This window comes from Bufo gargarizans, chromosome 2 (assembly GCF_014858855.1).
Source record: "Bufo gargarizans isolate SCDJY-AF-19 chromosome 2, ASM1485885v1, whole genome shotgun sequence".
NCBI classification, from domain to species: Eukaryota; Metazoa; Chordata; class Amphibia; order Anura; family Bufonidae; genus Bufo; species Bufo gargarizans.
The window spans coordinates 205,181,001-205,202,346 of record NC_058081.1 but is presented as its reverse complement, the minus strand read 5'-3'; the positions used below and the strand labels follow the sequence as shown (position 1 = coordinate 205,202,346).

At 41.1% G+C, this 21,346-nt stretch overlaps 1 protein-coding gene across 2 annotated transcripts in view; it reads right to left on the bottom strand.

Moving 5' to 3' along the window:
- Nucleotides 1–21,346, bottom strand: part of SND1 (staphylococcal nuclease and tudor domain containing 1) — a 602,204-nt gene that overhangs the window by 418,784 nt on the left and 162,074 nt on the right. For both annotated transcript variants that reach the window (XM_044279946.1, XM_044279947.1), the window contains exon 12: nucleotides 5,367–5,467. In XM_044279946.1, the coding sequence (XP_044135881.1) occupies nucleotides 5,367–5,467 (101 nt within the window). The remainder of the gene's footprint in view (nucleotides 1–5,366; nucleotides 5,468–21,346) is intronic.

The window sequence follows — 21,346 nt, the reverse complement described above, 5'->3', positions numbered from 1 at the left end:
CACCCTCTTTTGATGCCACTTAGGATATTGGGACGGTGAAAATGTTTTTAATACTAAAGAAAAACCACAGAGGTTTAAGTGGCTCACCAGTGTTCCTGATGGATAGGTGCGCACCCCTCAGCAACCACTGTGCTGAAGCAAAATTGTAAGTGAATGAACTGAGTAAGGGGCACTCTATATTTGGCGACACATGAAAGGTAAAAATAATTTATTGAATAGCACACCAATTCTAAAAAAAAAATATAAAAACTCAAACAATACAACAATATAACATAAGCAGCTAATTGGATAGTATCAGTATTTCATTCATTAGATGCCATGTCGTCCTGATAACGCTAGCATAAATTTTCCACGTCTGAGTGGTCAGCCTTGACGTGCCCAAGAGAACAAGAATGAGACCTCCAGGTAGAGTGCAATGCAGTAACTCATCTCAAAATGCCATGGGATATATTGGCACTGCTGCTGTGTGAAGTTAGGTAATCATAATCCAGTTTGTATATAAATTGTGGTGGATATCATATGCATTAAAAGATCTCCATTACCCCTCCAGGGCTCATCGCTTGTTTTAAATTAGTCACAGTAGGTGGGCAGGAAGTCTGTAATCCACTTGTTCAGATATCCTTGGTTCCGTATTCAACACGTGTTCCGCGTGTCCTTGGTTCCGTATTTAACAGCAGGTATTACAGCTGGAAAAAATGTCTTGTGCTGTTTTGTTGTAGGTAATCTCGGATTATCCTTATAACCACTATTCTTTTAACCCTCACTGTTCAGTGTCACACGCGTTTTCGGGGTTAAAGGTACCCCTTCCTCATATTTTTAACAATTAGTGTGCTATTCAATAAATTATTATTTTTACCTTTCATCGTGTGTGTGTGTGTGTGTGTGTGTGTGTGTGTGTGTGTGTGTGTGTGTGTGTGTATATACATACACACTCACCTAAAGAATTATTAGGAACACCATACTAATACGGTGTTGGACCCCCTTTTTGCCTTCAGAACTGCCTTAATTCTACATGGCATTGATTCAACAAGGTGCTGATAGCATTCTTTAGAAATGTTGGCCCATATTGATAGGATAGCATCTTGCAGTTGGAGATTTGAGGGATGCACATCCAGGGCACAAAGCTCCCGTTCCACCACATCCCAAAGATGCTCTATTGGGTTGAGATCTGGTGACTGTGGGGGCCATTTTAGTACAGTGAACTCATTGTCATGTTCAAGAAACCAATTTGAAATGGTTCGAGCTTTGAGACATTGTGCATTATCCTGCTGGAAGTAGCCATCAGAGGATGGGTACATGGTGATCATGAAGGGATGGACATGGTCAGAAACAATGCTCAGGTAGCCCGTGGCATTTAAACGATGGCCAATTGGCACTAAGGGGCCTAAAGTGTGCCCTGAAAACATCCCCCACACCATTACACCACCACCAGCCTGCACAGTGGTAACATGGCACGATGGATACATGTTCTCATTCTGTTTACGCCAAATTCCAACTGTACCATTTGAATGTCTCAACAGAAAATCGAGACTCATCAGGACCAAGCAACATTTTTCCAGTCTTCAACAGTCCAATTTCGGTGAGCTCGTGCAAATTGTAGCCTCTTTTTCCTATTTGTAGTGGTACCCGGTGGGGTCTTCTGCTGTTGTAGCCCACCTTTCTTTCCCATTTCCCAGGTGAGAGTGTGAGTGTGTGTGTGTGAGATTGTCATTAACAAGCTTTTTATAGTACACCCCCTTGCATACCCGGCAATGCTGGTATAGGTTTCATTGTTTGGATGAGCCTGTATATATATAGCCGGTCCCTGAGTGTAGGTGGGCTATCCACTGTCATTATGTATATTTATGTGTATATATACAATACAGACCAAAAGTTTGGACAAACCTTCTCATTCAAAAAGTTTTCTTTATTTTCATGACTATGAAAATTGTAGATTCACACTGAAGGCATCAAAACTATGAATTAACACATGTGGAATTATATACATAACAAAAAGGTGTGAAACAACTGAAAATATGTCATATTCTAGGTTCTTCAAAGTAGCCACCTTTTGCTTTGCACACTCTTGGCATTCTCTTGATGAGCTTCAAGAGGTAGTCACCTGAAATGGTCTTCCAACAGTCTTGAAGGAGTTCCCAGAGATGCTTAGCACTTGTTGGCCCTTTTGCCTTCACTCTGCGGTCCAGCTCACACCAAACCATCTCGATTGGGTTAAGGTCCGGTGACTGTGGAGGCCAGGTCATCTGGCGCAGCACCCCATCACTCTCGTTCATGGTCAAATAGCCCTTACACAGCCTGGGGGTGCATTTGGGGGTCATAGTCCTGTTGAAAAATAAACGATGGTCCAACTAAACGCAAACTGGATGGAATAGCATGCCGCTGCAAGATGCTGTGGTAGCCATGCTGGTTCAGTATGCCTTCAATTTTGAATAAATCACCAACAGTGTCACCAGCAAAGCACCCCCAACACCATCACACCTCCTCCTCCATGCTTCACGGTGGGAACCAGGCATGTAGAGTCCATCCGTTCACCTTTTCTGCATCGCACAAAGACACGATGGTTGGAACCAAAGATCTCAAATTTGGACTCATCAGACCAAAGCACAGATTTCCACTAGTCTAATGTACATTCCTTGTGTTCTTCTGCTTGTTGCCTGTCCTTAGCAGTGGTTTCCTAGCAGATATTCTACCATGAAGGCCTGATTCACACAGTCTTCTCTTAACAGTTGTTCTAGAGATGTGTCTGCTGCTAGAACTGTGTGACATTGACCTGGTCTCTATTCTGAGCTGCTGTTAACCTGCGATTTCTGAGGCTGGTGACTCGGATGAACTTATCCTCTGCAGCAGAGGTGACTCTTTGTCTTCCTTTCCTGGGGCGGTCCGCATGTGAGCCAGTTTCTTTGTAGCGCTTGATGGTTTTTGTGACTGCACTTGGGGACACTTTCAAAGTTTTCCCAATTTTTTAGACTGACCGACCTTCATTTCTTAAAGTAATGATGGCCACTCGTTTTTCTTTACTTAGCTGCTTTTTCCTGCCATAATACAAATTCTAACAGTCTATTCAGTAGGACTATCAGCTGCGTATCCACCTGACTTCTCCACAACGCAACTGATGGTCCCAACCCCATTTATAAGGCAAGAAATCCCACTTATTAAATCTGACAGGGCACACCTGTGAAGCGAAAACCATTTCAGGTAACTACCTCTTGAAGCTCATCAAGAGAATGCCAAGAGTGTGCAAAGCAGTAATCAAAGCAAAAGGTGGCTACTCATTCTCCAATGCTGCAGAGCTGGCCAATCACAGCACTCAGCTCATAGCCTGAGAGAGAGCTGAGCGCTGTGATTGGCCAGCGCTGCAGCATGGGAGAAGGAGGCGCCGGCAGGTTCCCCTGGGTGGAGCCTAACTGTAAAGATACCGGAGGCAATTACGGGAGAACGGAGCGGCGCCCAGGTATACCAGTAAGTGCAGGGGGGTCCCTGGGCGCCGCTCTACATGCCTGTATAGTTACTTTAGAAGTTTAATTCTGATGAAAGGTCCTTTTTAACCCCTCCATCACTATTGTACTATGCATTCTGTATTTAGAATGCTATTATTTTCCCTTATAACCATGTTATAAGGGAAAATAATACAGATCGGGTCCCCAGCCCGATCGTCACCTAGCATCCCTGTGTGAAAATCGCACCGCATCTGCACTTGCTTGCGATTTTCACACGGCCCCATTCACTTCTATGGGGCCTGCTTTGCATGAAAAAACGCAGAATATAGAGCTAGCTGCGATTTTCACGCAACGCACAAGTGATGCGTGAAAATCACAGCTCTGTGCACAGCCCCATAGAAATGAATGGGTCAGGATTCAGTGCGAGTGCAATGCGTTCAACCCGCGCGGAATACTCGCCCGTGTGAAAGGGGCCTAAGAGGTGCAGAGGTAACAGGCATCTGTGCCCAAATGCAGCTGAGAATGCACCTACAAAGCTCAGATTAGTCCACAATTCTGTGTTGACGCACAGTGGATGATGTAGGTGGAACCCATTTCCCAAGTACACCGTCTCTAGCAATACCATGCAGAAGGCAAGGAGCAGCAGGGCGCACGTTTGACTCGCCACTCAGACAGAGGAATAGTACACTGTTCTCAGGATCAGTGGGTGTCTCAGCAGTCTTCTCCACCATTTATCTCATATACACAGAGGATGGGGGTATTACACCTTCAGGGTCATTTTCTTAAGATTGCCTTTCACTCATTTTGGGCTAAATTTTTTTTTTTCAATTGGTCCTTATTAAACCCATTTTCGACAAGGGAACAAGGGTTAAAAATCAGACTGTTTGCAAGCTGTCAGTCTGTTCTTTTCATTCCCATCATCTGAAGTCTCGGGTGCAGTTCTTTTCTGATCTTCTGACCTCAAACCTTTATTTATTTAAGCCATAATCTTAACAGTACGATAAGAATTTAGTGCTAATTAGTGTTTAAGAGGTCAACACAAAAGAGCTATACATGAGCCTTCAGATGATGGGAAAACAGGCTAATAGAAATGGAATGTGTCCTTCGTGACAATCAGCAGCTCCATGGACTGGTCTAAAACCGCCTTTAGCCAGTTACCTCCCATAGACACAGACAGTCTGCCAGTTCCCAAAATACCCATTTGCAGTAACTCGCTCTATATGGTAAGTACTAAGCATTGATAACACTAAGTGTAGAGAAGGCAAACATTTTTCACACAAACTGTCAAAAAGGACTGGTCTGCAGTTGCAGGACACCCCCAAAACATTCACCTCAGAACCAAGACCGTGAGGATATTCTGTTATAGGCCCTCTTCTGCTGTATCACTTGGATGCAGAAGGGGTTACAAAAAACAGACTAAGCTAATCCTTTGGAAGAACTGACTTTGTAAGCACATGTCTCAATTTGTGTGCAACTGGCAGATAAGGGCAATTTCCAGGTTCCAGTCGGCTTAGCAGCTCCTGGGAAAATGCTCTATTGTCTCATAAAGGGCTTTCTGTGGGAAAAACAGTATGGCCAAGAGCACTTTCCAAGACTAGCTGCTATGGAGAAGTACCTATGACAAATTACTAAAATATTTCCAGGAACACATACTATAAAACCTTACAGTGAAGACTTGTCACACAGTAAGGACAAGAAAGAAAAGAAAGTCCAAAATGCAGATGCTGCAGAAGGATCTTGGCATCCACGTCATAGTGGGTTTGTAGAAAACTTACTGGAAAAGCTGCAGGTCAGCAAAATACATCCAATGAAATGGTGTTAATCAGGGACTTAATGATGAAAGGGTAAGGAAGCACTTTTCCACCTACTCCAAGCAATACGCCATAAACCAATCAATTATAGCAAAGTTTTCACTGAGAAGTTACTTACATGCCACCAATAGTGACTGTTGCACAGGTACGCTCAGGAAACGCTGGAGTAGTTTCTGTGGCGGCACTAGCTGATCGGATGTAATCCACGTTTACATTTACCTAAAAGATAAATGGGGAAAAAGCCGGAAATGCTTTAAAATGAAATAAACATAGGATAAAGGGTATGATTACACATGAAAACGTTAACCAAATCATCTTTGCTCATCTACTTGCCAGCACTATACTTTGGTGTATTTTATTATGTAGAGGACCTTAGTCTAGATTCCCATCTGCAGTGTTGTTCACTTTTTCTCTTCTGCAGGTCTGGATCCACTAATGGCGCTTGTCTGATCCCATTGGCTATAAACAGGATCTAGGTCTCTTATGGATTCTAGGATTGCTGGAACCTCCACTAAAAATGTGGACCTAGCCTTGGGCAATTTAAGCATACCACCACACTTAAACCCTTGACGACTGGTGGTAGAAGAACTTATGGCTTTTCCAACATTCAAGATCCAATCCAATGGTGAATATGGTTTTCCCATTAAATCTTTGTTGTTAGAGAATGTTTAGGTGCAAACAGATTTAAGGCAAGAGACAATTGAACAGGTTAAATAATGCAATTTAAGTGCGATTGGGTTTTGGATAGTCAGGTAATAGGTCAGTATTTGTGCTGTTTGAGACCGTTGGCTGTGATCCGGGGAACGTGAGGCTGTCTGAAAATTGCTGCAAAAGATGAGATTTCCCCTCTCACAGCACTAATACTGACCTATTCCCTGTTTAGTTATCCATATCCAAATCAATTTTCCATCTATGCAGTCTAGCCTGCAAATTCCAAAACCATGGCGCTATTTACAATATCAAGAACGTTTTATTGAGGCACAATTCAATCAGAATGAGAATTACGAAATACCACATTACAGAAATCGGCCAAAGTGGTCACGACAGTGATCTATGGCAAAGTAGAATGAACAGAGAAGGACAGAGAAGGACTGCTAAAAGCTCTTCCTATTCTCATGTGCAAGTGCTCAGCACAAGCTACTTCCCACAAAACTCTGCAGAAGGACATAAGGTTCAAAAATAGACAAGGAAAAAATCTAAATATATACAGCTTAGGCTACTTTCACACTAGCGTTTCTGGGTCCGCTTGTGAGATCTGTTTCAGGGCTCTCAACAAGCAGTCCAAAACGGATCAGTTTAGCCCCAATGCATTCTGAATGGATAAGGATCTGCTTAGAATGCATCAGTTTGCCCCTGATCAGTCTCCATTCCACTCTGGAGGTGGACACCAAAACACTGCTTGCAGATTTTTGATGTCCGCCTGACTATGTAGAGCCAAACGGATCCATCCTGACACACAATGTAAGTCAATGGGGCCGGATCAGTTTTCACTGACAATCTGGTGCAATTGAAAATGGATTCGCCTCCCCCCCCCAATCTTTGTATTACAAAGATAAGTTGTCCCATTTGGACAACCCCCTATCTAAATGCAGCCCCACCAGAGTGGTGTCTACCTAATTTGCATGAGGATATTATAAGGGATAATGCCATCACCATTTTCCTGTCTCGCACTGCATTGTCAGCAATTTTAACAGCTAAAAATAATACACAAAACCCTATGTACATATTGGTCATGTGAATAGAAGATCCAAAGCTGCAGAACTGACTACAAAATGCATCAAGAATGTCAATTCTTTAACTGCTGTTCAGTGCAAGAGCTGGGTGAGAATAGACCGAGTTCCACAAGAATCACATTAGCCTCCCGAAAAATATGCCAGATTAATAAACGGTAGCACAATCCAGTACTGTAGTAGGGAGGAGGTGGGAAACTAGTGCGCAAACAAGCATTCACTCAGTTTTATAAAATATATAAAGGAAACCTAAGGGGATATTGACTGAAAAGCAGCTTACATGGCATATCACAAAAAGCAGTAATAGGTCATCATGCTTCATTACTTTGGGCAATTAAGTCTCTGTACGCCTGCACCTCTATCCCAAAGTACCTATTAAAAAGGGCATAATTTGCTCAAGAAACTTGACCAGATATTCATGCAGCAATGAGTTATTGACCTGCCTAATGCTTTACAAAGAATGCAATCTCTACATGTTTTGAATAAGTAAGGCTACTTTCACACTTGCGGCAGAGGAATCCGGCAGGCAGTTCTGTCGCCGAAACTGCCTGCCGGATCTGGCAAAACGTATGCCAATTGAATGCATTTTAAGACTGATCAGGATCCTCATCAGTTTTACAAATGCATTGCAATAACGGATCCGTCTATCCATTTGTCATATGGACAAACTGGTCCGTTTAGATTTTTTTTATTTTTCACATGTTTACACATCTGCGCATGCGCAGACCAGAAGCACAGATCCGGCACTGCAGTATTTTGAATGCCGGATCCGGCACTAATATATACCTATGGAAAAAAAAATGCGGCATTCAGGCAAGTCTTCAGTTTTTTGGGGCTGGAGATAAAACCGTTGCATGCTGCGGTATTAATCTCCATCCTGATCAGTCAAAAAGACTGAACTGAAGACATCCTGATACATCCTGAACGGATTGCTCTCCAATGAGAATGCAAGGGGATAAAACGGATCAGTTCTTTTCCGGCATTGAGCCCCTAGGACGGAACTCTATGCCGGAAAAGAAAAAACGCTCGTGTGAAAGTACCCTTACCAGCTAGGCCATATTACAGGTATTTGCAAAAATTTATAGTAAACACCCCGGCCAGTAACGGTCTTAAATTATTGGTAGGCCTACACTGTTGGCAAGTATTTTACAGTGACCAACTTTTTAGGATATTCAAAAATTGTAACCCCAAAAATATACAGATTTGCATAGATGTTTCAGAAAACTGTAGTACTTTCTAAATCAGGAGTATTGGCTGCAAAGGCACACATGCATGAGAAATAAAGAGCACGTCGACTAGCATTATGCTGCAAAGTTATGGCAGACTTTGCGATGTAACCCCGCTTACCTTATTCGATAAATTACATAATAAAATGAAGACGAGATCACCAGGGTTAAAATGGAGCACAAAGAAGCAGCAACAAACATAAAAGTATCATCTAAGAAGGCCAGCCAGTTCATCCTTATCTAATAGAGAAACAAAACATCTCCAGCACTCCTAACCCCCTCTTAAAAAAAAAAAAAATCCAAGATCTTTGTATTACTGAAGTACTCATCTTCTAAAAAGGACACCTCAAGAACAGAGAGTGCCAAAGGGCAGGAGGCAAAGTGAACGATGCATTATGAGAAATATGCCCAAGGGCACCAGCGCAACAGTAAAACGCGATTAAAACATTTTACATTTAATACACAGAGAATCCTCTTATTTTATAACGCCTCTAGACACAACTGTCCACTTTTGGTTTATTCCTCCGCCCTGTAGGCAGATAAGCATACTTACAGTACTTTTATGCAGAAGGAAACCCAGACAAATACATACAAGGTAGAGTTGAAATGTTCACGGACATTGTGGGCAAAGCGTAAAAGAAAAAGAAAAAAAAAAAAAAAGCATAGGATCCTTAAGAACCTTATTTCTATTAAAGAGAACTTTATAAGTGATTTTTATGTACTAAAATTCTACATACCGTAATAAATCTAATTATGCCAATTTTGGCATTATATGAAGGCATATCCGTAGTTTTGAGAATGCATTTGAGAAGCCAAACCTAGCCCCTTGCCAGTCCCAAACAGCTTAACTGCTATTAGTTCAGAGAGTCCATACACGAGAACACTCTTAATTTATCTTCTCTTGTTTTTCCCATGGGCTTCTTCTGACCATCTAGGAATAAGGCAACAAGGCAGGCTCAGAGGAGGTATTGAGTTGTGAAACGCATTGCTGATTATATGCATTGGTGAGTTTCCAAGGTCAATCAGTCAGAGTCACTGTGAATTAAATCACTACTGGTGGTAAAACTCCCTTGAGGAGGCTTGTCCAGAGGAAGACTACAGAATGAGGAAGAGTGTCACTGTATAGAACACACAATGTCACTCCAAGCCAGTAATCTCACTGGAGGTATGAATATTTACATTGCAGCAAGAGACACATTATGGGGAAATAGCAAAGACGTAACCATGACTGTATACAAGGGTTTTAGGAGCCAAGCTTGCAAAATGCCAAGTATACACAAAGAAGATAGTGTAGTGGTATAAATGGAGGAATACTCATTATGTTGAGTTATCAGACAAAACTGCCATTTTCCTACATGGGAAAAATGTAGCCACATTTTCCATGAAGGGGATGTCTCACTTCAGCAACTGCTATTTATCTGTGGCATAACTAGAGCTCAGGGGACCCAGGGATAACTATGAATTGGGCCCCAACTGTATATATTCCATTTTTGGCCCCTTCAGCATACCAGTAAACTAAGCGTGAACAAATTTCATAACCTGAAATTCGCTTATCTCTAAATGAAACAAACAGAATTTAAGTACACAGAAAGCAGGGTAGGATAACTTAAAACTGCATTGTTTTGTAATGGTTGCCAGTTACAGCCTGAATTTAAAGCAAGTCTGGAAATGCATCTAAAACTATGGGTTTGAAGTCCAAAATGTCCCAGTATTTCTGAGTGACTGGCACTCTGTATAAATTGTGTTGCATACGAGTGCCGCTATGGCAGCCATGGACTTCCCAGGGAGTCGCCCCAGGAACACAACTAGCTATCCCTGCACACAACTAGCTATCCCTGCACACAACTAGCTATCCCTGCACACAACTAGCTATCCCTGCACGAGCCAGAAAAGAGCATTACAAATCTTTGTCAGTGTATATTGGGAAGTTTAACTTTGAAGCAAAACACCTTGTAGTGATCTGATGTGGGAAAGGCACTGACCAGCAGAACTAAAGGCCTTCAGCCTGACAGTCTAATTTAACATTGCATTACTTGACCTAATCTCAAGGTCCCTAGATTCGCTTTTTTTTTTTGTGGTAAAAAGGGCGACTGCGTTTGTGGTGGTTTTTAAGCTTTTTTGCAAACAGTGTCTGCCCGCTATCATTTTCGTGTAGTTTTGTAAAAAAATAAATAAAAAATATTATATATATATATATATATATATATATATATATATATATATATATATATATATATATATATATATATATATAATTGCTATTTCCCTTAGACCCTCAGCTAACATCTGGAGCTGCATCTTTATTTAAAAAAAGAAAAACCTCAACTAAAAAGTCTAGAAGTGAACCCACCCCTCCATTTATTATCCTTTCATGTATGGTTATGTTTGAGGGAACTAGCAATGAACTTCTGATTTTTCAATTAAATCACTGAATATCTTTAACAGTCATGAATATTGCCACTTGTAGAGCAATCCACAAATACTATTTGTCAAAATGCTACGAAGATGACAGAGGCTAGGTTAGGGTTAAGTCAGGAGTGGCTGACAAGTTGTTTTAACTCTAATCAGACTGCTTTGGGTCCTCTTGAAAACACATTGGTATAAAGAATTTGGGGGCGGGGGGACTACAGATGATAACCTGCCTACATCAGAATAGAACTACATCTCAACAGGGGAACTGAGCAACTCTGAATAGTTTCAGCATCTATCACCTTTCCATTATCAGGCATCAAAACACATTGAAGTAAGAGCAGCCGTTTCACCAGGATTCAGAATGACAATGTAACATTACACCCAGCTGCCAAGGCTTTAAAGCAAAGCAGCAGCGTTCAGGCTATAGAAATTGGAAATCCTCCTCACCTCCACATAAACAGACGAGTCTGGCTTCTAAGATATGTGGACAGCGGGTACATTTTATTGTTTATGCTGCCATCTTCAGCACTGCACACAGCTAGAGAATGCCACCTACACAAGACAACTCACCTTCCACTGCATGAACACTGTTGCAGGAGCAGCTTCCATTTGAACTCACTGATACCTAAAAGCCTTTAATCTTTCATTTTTTTGCCTATAAATGTGTTTATTAAGCTGGCTCTCTAACAGACATTCTCTACTGAAGCATCTACATTAGGCCCTAATCATGCATCCACTTTTTACTGGATCGGACCCATTCATTTTAGTGAGGTCGCAAAAAATGCAGACAGCACACTACGTGCTGTCCTCATCGGTATGTCCGTCCCGCAGCTCCACAAAAAAGTTACAAAACATCCTATTCTTGTCTTAGGCATTGATACAACCGTTCCACAAAAAAAAAAAAAAAAAATTATATTATATATATATATATATATATATATATATATATATATATATATATATATATATATATATATATATATATATATATATATATATACACATACACACATACACACACACACACACACACGCATCACGGACATCACAAGTATTTTTTGCAGTGGACCACAAAATACATAGATACAGTTGTATGAATACATCTTTAATAATTTACAAATAGAGATCACTGTATTTTCTGAAATATTTTACGGATTAAAAAAAAAAAAAAAAAGAGCTAAAGTACCAAGAAAGTGCATTGTCTCTTGACTAAGCTGCATTCTTTGGCGATACCGGTTCAGCAAGCCCCACTAACTCATTTCAATCCGTCTAGGCCAGATGTGGCTTCTGGTCCACCTGAACATGACTCAGCTGCTGGCATCTCCAGATCCTACTGTGGAAAAACTGGCACCTGGGCATTATTGCTCAAATAATCTTTGGCAGCAGTATTATCACTATGTGGGCGATTTAATAGGCTGTCAAAAAAAAATAAACTGATGCAATACGGATGTCTCACGGACATCATTAATATTTTTTGAGGATCAGGGTTTTGCAGATCGCAAAATACATATGGTAGTGCGCATGAGCCTTTATAGTAAATTATTAATCTTCTAATCTTCAAAAATGCAAAGAGTATAGCATGGAACCCAAAGAGTTGCTGGTATATTAAAGAAGAAAAAAAAAAAAAAAAAAAAAAAAACAACATGTGTCCCATATCGCTCCAATTCTGATGCTTCCCAGTATGATGTAGAGATCAGGAAATGTCAAAATGGCTTTGACAGGAGCTGTGGAGAACATTCAGGAGAGGGATTTATTTCATATGTCAAACTTTTCTGTGCCTTTAAAAAAAAAATGAATCCAACAGCTAAACCCTCTAAAAGGTTGTATTAGACAGCTAGATCAAGCAGGCGATTGTCGGGAGGGAAGCATTCCTTCCTGGCAATTTCCTGCATCGCTAATCCTCATACTGAATCATTTTTTGCCTGCAAATGATTTTTAAACCTGTTTAAAGTGTCTGCACATTCGTTGGGTAATCGATGGCAGTATTATATTGCCAGATCGCTAACAAGCATTAATATGATAGCTAGTTAGGGATCATCTGCCAGACGTACTACCTGTCTAAAGGTAGGTTTAGATGCTCCACTGTACAGCCGAAAGCTTCCTTCCCGACAGTCGGCATGCAGCGATCTCCTTCACTGTATGAGGACGAGAGATCACTATTGTAATCGCTCGTCCCCACACTGAATCATTGTTTCGGGGCGGCAGATCACCGTTTATACCAGACGATTTGTTACCAAAAACGATAATTGGTGCTGCCTGCACAAACCAAAGGATCACTCAAAGAACAAGCTTTTTGCTGGTTCTTCAGGTGATCGGCGGCATATTTAGACAGGCAGAATGTCGGGAACGAGTGTTCACAGGAACGTTTGCTCCCAATAATCTGCCTAATTATCGGGCAGTGTAAATCCACCTCAATAAAGCCTTAAAATTATTGCTTATCAAGATCCTCATTCAAGACCACAGCACCACTTGCAGGAAAAACATGTTTTACCCTGAAGCTGATCACTAGAGCTGAAACCATTTGTGCTACTACAAAAAGCTATGAGCAGTAACAGTCCACACAGAGAAATAAAGAGCACATCAGAGATTGATTTGTAGAATCCGTGTGAAGGCATCCACAAGTAACCTCACATCAACTCTACATTTTATATCTTCACAATGTCCAGTTCCCTGGGGAGCACTCTGATTAACACATAAGCACTTGGGGCATTTCATCAAATTAATCCAGAGGAAGAAGAAACATTGGGATTGATATCTATTCTGCACCATTCTATAACTGAGTCAACAGCTCTAATCCGATCTCTCAACAGCGAAGCAGAATCCTACAGCTGCTCAGCTGGCTAGGATGACTCCAGGTTATTTTCATTTTTAAGACAAGACTTTGCTTGGAAGGAAGACACGACACCACAATCACAAACAGAAGTGTGCACCTCCTACTGAGAGCAACAGAAGAAAATCACTTCCTTCTAAATATTCTGTGAGAATTTAGAGACTGAAGACTGAATAAAGGTAGTTGCGTTTTAGCTGCAACTCCAGGACTTGTCACGGTTTAACTGAACTTAAAGCCTTAACCCCTTAAAGAGGACCTTTCACTAGAATAAAACATCTAAACTAACTATACAGGCATGTAGAGCGGCGCCCAGGGATCTCCCTGCGCTTACTGTTATACCTGGGCACCGCTCCGCTCTCCCGTTATTGCCTCCGGTATCTTCATAGTTAGGCTCCACCCAGGGGAACCTGTCGGCGCCTCCTTCTCCCATGCTGCAGCGCTGGCCAATCACAGCGCTCAGCTCATAGCCTGAGGGGAAAAAAAAAAAAAAAAAAGCCTCTCAGTCTATGAGCTGAGCGCTGCGATTGGCCAGCGCTACAGCATGGGAGAATGAGCCGACGGCAATAACGGGAGAATGGAGCGGTGCCCAGGTATAACAGTAAGTGCAGGGGGGTCCCTGGGTGCCACTCTACATGTCTGTATAGTTGTTTTATTCTGGTGAAAGGTCCTCTTTAAGGACTCAGCCCTATTTCACCTTAAGGATTTTTTGCAAATCTGACCAGTGTCACTTTAAGTGCTCATAACTTTAAAACACTGACTTATCCAGGCCATTCTGAGATAGTTTTTTCGTCACATATTGTACTTCATGACACTGGTAAAATGAAGTCAAAAAAACAATTTTTTTTTGCATAAAAAAAATACCAAATTTACCAAAAATTTTGAAAAATTAGCAAATTTCAAAGTTCTAGTTTCTCTACTTCTGTAATACATAGTAATACCCCCAAAAATTGTGATGACTTAACATCCCCCATATGTCTACTTCATGTTTGAATTATTTTGGGAATGATATTTTATTTTTTGGGGATGTTACAAGGCTTAGAAGTTTAGAAGAAAATCTTGAAATTTTTCAGAAATTTACAAAAACCCAATTTTTAGGGACCACTACAGCTCTGAAGTCACTTTGCGAGGCTTACATAATAGAAACCGCCCAAAAATGACCCCATTCTATAAACTACACCCCTCAAGGTATTCAAAACTGATTTTACAAACTTCGTTAACCCTTTAGGTGTTGCACAAGAGTTATTGGCAAATGGGGATGACATTTGAGAATTTCAATTTTTTTGCCTAATTTTCCATTTTAACCCATTTTTTCCACTAAAAAAGCAAGGGTTAACAGCCAAACAAGACTATCTTTATTGCCCTGACTCTGCCGTTTACAGAAACACCCCATATGTGGCCGTAAACTACTGTACGGCCACACAGCGGGGGGTAGAGTGAAAAGTGCGCCGTATGGTTTTTGGAAGCCAGATTTTGCTGGACTGGTTTTTTTTGACACCATGTCCCATTTGAAGCCCCCCTGATGCACCCCTAGAGTAGAAACTCCATAAAAGTGACCCCATCTAAGAAATTACACCCCTCAAGGTATTCAAAACTGATTTTACAAACTTTGTTAACCCTTTAGGTGTTGCCCAAGATTTAATGGAAAATAGAGATACAATTTCAAAATGTCACTTTTTTTTTGGCAGATTTTCCATTTTAATATTTTTTTCCAGTTACAAAGCAAGGGTTAACAGCCAAACAAAACTCATTATTTATGGCCCTAATTCTGTAGTTTACAGAAACACCCAATATGTGGTCGTAAACCGCTGTACGGGCACACGGCAGGACGCAGAAGGAAAGGAATGCCATACGGTTTTTGGAAGCCCGATTTTGCTGGACTGTTTTTTTTTTTGAGACCATGTCCCATTTAAAGCCCCCCTGATGCACCCCTAGAGTAGAAACTCCAAAAAAGTGACCCCATTTTAGAAACTACGGGATAGGGTGGCAGTTTTGTTGGTACTAGTTTAGGGTACATATGATTTTCGGTTGCTCTATATTACACTTTTAGTGCGGCATGGTAACAAGAAAAAGCTTTTTTGGCACTTTTTTTTTTAGTTATTTACAACATTCATCTGACAGGTTAGATCATGTGGTAATTTTATAGAGCAGGTTGTCACGGAAGCGGTGATACCTAATATGTATACAATTTTTTTTATGTAAGTTTTATACAATGGCTTCATTTTTAAAACCAAAAAAAGTGTTTTAGTGTCTCCATAGTCTAAGAGCCATAGTTTTTTCAGTTTTTGGGTGATTATCTTAAGTAGGGTCTCATTTTTTGCGGGATGAGATGGCGGTTTGATTGGCACTATTTTGGGGTGCATGCGACTTTTGATCACTTTTATTACCTTTTTTCGTAAGTAAGGTGGGTCACATGACCCCCGCGGCGCCGGAATATCTATTTAAAGTTAGGAATTACCGGTACGCCCTGAGTGCTTAAGGACTCAGGAAATAGGGCGTACCGGTACGCCCTGCGTCCTTAAGGGGTTAAAGGAGTTGTCTACTTATTTAAAAGTAATGGCCTAGCTTAAGGCTAGACCATCACCTATTTGATCTGCAGGGGTCCAACACTTCAATGTGAGCAGTGTTACAGTAACCCACTCTGTCGACGGAACACAGAGTTGGGTAGTCCCGCTGAAGACTATTGGTGACGGAGCTACTGCAAACAGCTGATGGGGTGCAGGGTCAGACCTCCACTGATCGTAGAGGGGCTATCACTTGTAAAGGAGTGGACAATACCATCAAAGTGTTTGCCGAAACATTATTTTAATAATATTTTAAACGAAGGACTAATAACTAAATGTTCCAGTAGCAGGATATTTGATTTAGGGCTCATGCACACAACCATATGTATTTTTTAGTCCGCAAAAAAAAAATGATCCGCAAAAAATACAGATGTAGTCCGTGTGCATTCCGTATTTTGCGGAACAGAACAGCTGGCCACTAATAGAACAGTATAGAACAGTACCATCTTTGTCCGTAATGCGGACAATAATAGGACATGTTCTATTTTTTTGTGCAGAACAGAAATACAGAAACAGAATATACACGTATATCTTCTGTTTTTTTGCGGACCTATTAAAATGAATGGTTCCCCCATATGGTCCGCAAAAAATAAAAAAAAATAAAAAGGAACGGACAAGGAAAATAAATAGGTTTGTGTGCATGAGTCCTTACGTTATTATACATCTGCCAAACATTCTACCTGTCTAAAAGGTGGGTTTAGATGCTCCGATGTACAGCTGAATGCTTCCTTCCCAACAGTCGGCATGCAGCGATCTCCTTCACTGTATGAGGATGAGAGACCACCATTGTCATCGCTAGTCTCCATACTGAATCATGGTGTATAGCAAAGTCACACACGCTCAGTTCAACAATTCAGCTGCCACCAGCCGAATCTTCTTTTAGAAGCTGTGAAAGCCACAAGGAGCTACAGTAGAGTAAGGGCACAACTCCTGAGCGGTGATTGACAGCTGCAGCAGAAAGGACACACCCCTTAGCTCCTAGCTTGAAGAAAAAGCAATAGAAGCGATGAATGGACAGATCTCTAGATCTGTGTGTGTGGTGGAGCATGCATGTGTGTTCTGAAAAGGAAATGAGGAGAAAGCCGACGAGAAACATTTAGTCATAACTTGCATCTCTTCAGAAAAAAAGGGTCAGACATGAAAGCTAGAGCAATTTGGGAACCTTCTAAAAACCATATGTATTTTATTTTTTTATTTTTTTTAATACTCAGAACATTACAGCCACTATAATCTTTGAATTGCGAGAACCGTTTTTTTCCTCATTGAATACATATGGTTGCCAAAACAGCTTCTGGTCAAAAGCAAAGCCAATAGATCATCTACTTAAGCAGCTTCCTACATATTACTGTGAATGAGCACAAATGACCAGGATCAATGCTATTAACCAAGCAGAACAAGACCAACACTTAAACTGAAGAGCTCCCAGGGTAGGAGATGTCCCTGGCAAACTGCAATATAACACAGTATGTGAAGTATGAAGTCCTGATGCATGGGCAGAGATGCAGAGAGGACCCCAAACCAATATCTATGCCCAAGTAACAACAGAACAAGCAGTTTTGACAACTGGAATGACAGACCCATATTAAATTTGACAGTCGAGAAAACACTACAGTGGTAGCATTAAAGGTGTTGTCAGATACTTAAAATCTCGTTCAAGCCCTCCGATAGCCTAAAAAGCCAGCCTTTTCCTCAGCACAGTTCTCCGCAGTGCTGGTCCAGTCATTCCACTGCTTCTCTACAAACTGCAGCTGGGACATGCCACTAAAAGTCACTCCTGCAGCCAATGACCTCTCAGCAAGGCCAGTTTCAGACTAGCGAGTTGTCTGGGCAATTACGCTCTATAAGTAAGGGATCACAATTTCTTGTCCTGGACTCTGCTCTTGTGATGGGACCTCTTGGCATTATGACTTATAACACCATATGTCCCTGCCTGACATCAACGCTAACGTATAGTACTAACTGCAGTATGGGAGTACAACTCATTACAAATGACGTCAGACAGGGACACACAGAATTATCAATTATAAAATGCTGTGAGGTCTCGTTACAAGAGAAGAGTCCAGGACAAGAAATCATGATCCCATACAGAGCGTACTTCCCGCAGACAACTGGCCTACACCACTGAGGTTAGCGACTGGCTGAAGTGGTCTGATCTCTTTTATAGGAGGATGAACCCGTGCCACAGAGAACGGCACTGGAGAAAGGGTTGTGTACAACATGATATTTTAGGTTATTGGAGGGCTCGTAAAAGATTTCTAATCATCTCTGATGACCCCTTCAAAGAGAACACCTGGAGAAAGGCACGTGGTAGCATTGCAGCAAGCAATAACATGGAACTATGGGGCATGTTTAATTCATTGACCACATTTGGTCTTTCTTTCCCAACCAATAGACAGCGTAATGCATAAAACATGCATAAAAGTCAGATATGTGCATTTCTCAAGGCAGCCACAAAATAGGGTGGTACAATCTAGAAGGCAGGAGATGTAAAGAAATTACTGACTGTATGAAGCCTGAGATTCCTGTAGGCATCCTAAACAGCACAAACCTTATGCAATACATGTGGTTATTCGCAAACCTCATGCAATTTACCACATTTCTGTGGGTTGGACCATGGAAAATAGCCATGCTCTCACATTAGGCTTTTTCCCAGCACTTCCATTCACCGTAAGGTGCGACAGAGCCATCACATTTATATAACTTCTTAAAGCTTTATATTTATTTTTTTACATAAAATTGCCAGTTGAAAAATATTAAAGGGGTATTCTAGTAAAGTACATTTTTGAAAAATGGCATTAAGGCTGCAAGCTGTGACCCAACCAGAACCCATACCTATAACCAGAGCTTCAATTTACCAAAAAATATGTGAAATTTACATTGAATTAGGTAATTGATGAATACTGTCTATAAAGAAACAAAAAGAATCAAAGCAATACATAAAAACAAACATACCTATAATGCACATCTTACAATTCTCCAGTTTGCCCCATAAGCAAGCCATGGAATAAATCTGTCTTCCTTTTACTTATCCGCAGAGAAGAGACACAGGACTGCATAGATGTAGTATGTTGGGTCTCCTGCTCCTTGAAATCTATTCAAGCCCACATCCGATCATATCCCCAGAAAGTCACGGAGGGACACGCCATGACTCACAAAATGTTTTATTGGGTCTAAAGTAAAGTACTTTAGAGAATATGCCTCTGGTGTGGATGGTAAGACAGATTTGCTGCTTGTTAGCCATGTCAAATGCTTTGTGGAGGTGGGAGAGGCAACACAGGCTGGAAGTGTCTCAGTGGAATCCAGATAAGGACACTTGCAAGACATGAATTTTTTGCTTCTCATCTCCAACAAAAGGTATACGATGGAGGCCAAGCATATGCTACTACAGTCACAGCAAAAGCTCAGAAGTACTCATGCTGGTAACAGCATATTTAAAAAGATAAGAAAATCTTGCCTGAATAGTCAGTGTTCTCTGCTGACTGTTCACTTAAGAGGATACAATGCAATGGCAATGTTGAGACAGACTGCAGGAGAGAGATGTACGCAATGCAATACACATTTCTTTTAGGTTTCATGCACGCGATCATGTCCATATTTCGGTCTGCAAAACACAGATGCATTCTGTGTGCAGTCTGCACTAGAAATCACTATTCTTGTCCACAATATGGAAAAATAAAACGTTATAGCTTCAAGACGGCAGAGGGTAAAAAAGGAAAGTCACAAGGTCTTGAAGGGGGTTATATAGGTGTTCTGAGGGTATCAGGACCTGTAAAAATCATAATGGCCTTGGGAGATATGAAAATAAAGTGACCACTTTCATACTCTAATGGCTCATTCAGACGGCCATTTGAAGGAGTCCGCATCTGTTCCGCAATCTTGCAGAACGGGTGCGGACCCATTCATTTCAAAGGGGCCGCAAAAAAGGTAGATAGCACATGCTGTTCCGTAGCTCAGCGGAAAAGATAGAACACGTCCTATACTTGTCTGCAATCGCAGACAAGAATTGGCATTTTCTATCATTGCGGCAATGTGCAGTCAGCAAATTGTGCAACACACACAGCCAGTATCCAGGTTTTTCAGATGCGCAAAGCACTATAGTCGTCTGAATGGGGCCTTAAAGGCAATAATTACTGGATCAGGCAACCATTTGTTCTTTAGGCTTAACTTCAAGTGACAGGCTGAGGTTCCTTACTCCTGGATGGAGGATTAGACCTTCATACACGTTTGGCTTCTTGTGTACATCTGCACCACTCTACTGATAATTTCCTTAAGCAGGAAAACAACAAGATCTTGGCCAAAAGGAGGAAATATAAACTTTACAATCTTCCCTGGGATTTCTAAAACATTATTTATTAAGACTACAATTTACTGCAGATTTTGTTTGTGGAATCAGTGCTGAAAATATGCATCATTACAGTCCAAGATAACATGAGATTCAAATCGCCCTGTATACATTAGAGGCATCTTGGATGATCCTACCAAAGCCAACCATCTACTGTGTATGGACGACTGCTGACATCCGCTGCTGTGCGAGATAATCAGGCAGTTTGATTTCAACAAGTCAATATTTTTGTTCTATGGGACAACCTACTGCAAACGTCTGGCAGCAGCTTCCTACTCCGATTATGAGCTGAGCAGGAACACGTATGGAGGGGGAACAGGCGTGATAGCGGTGTTATGTATGGTCTTAAAGGGAACCTGTCACCAGGATTTTGGGTATAGAGCTGAGGACATGGGTTGCTAGATGGCCGCTAGCACATCTGCAATACCCAGTCCCCATAGCTCTGTGTGCTTTTATTGTGTAAATAAACCGATTTGATACATATGCAAATTAACCTGAGATGAGTCAGAGCTTGAAAATATGACTCTTCTCTTGTCACACAAGATATGACTCGTTTATGTTAATTTGCATAAAAGGCGGGAAGTACAAAAATGCATAATACTTATTGAATTTGTCTGTAAATGAAATTAAAAGTGTAATTTATATGTTTAGGGTAACACAATGAACATTTAGAAACGCTCAGTGAAGGTAGCATAGTAGAGGTGACAGGTTCCCTTTAATGCCCATTGGTTAAAGGGAACCTGTCAGGTTAAACATGGTGTTTGAATATCACATCACTGTTATAACTAGGGCTGCAGCTAACGATTATTTGAATAATCTATTAGTTGTCGATAATTTCATAGATTAATCAGGAAAATATACCAAAATGACAAAAAAGGGGTTTATATGATTTTACTTTTGTTCCAAAGCCATATTAACTTTAAAAGGGGTTGGCCACCCCAAGTATCAAAAATCCAAAGTGCCCCAGACAATAGCCCAAACGATGAAGTATTTATGC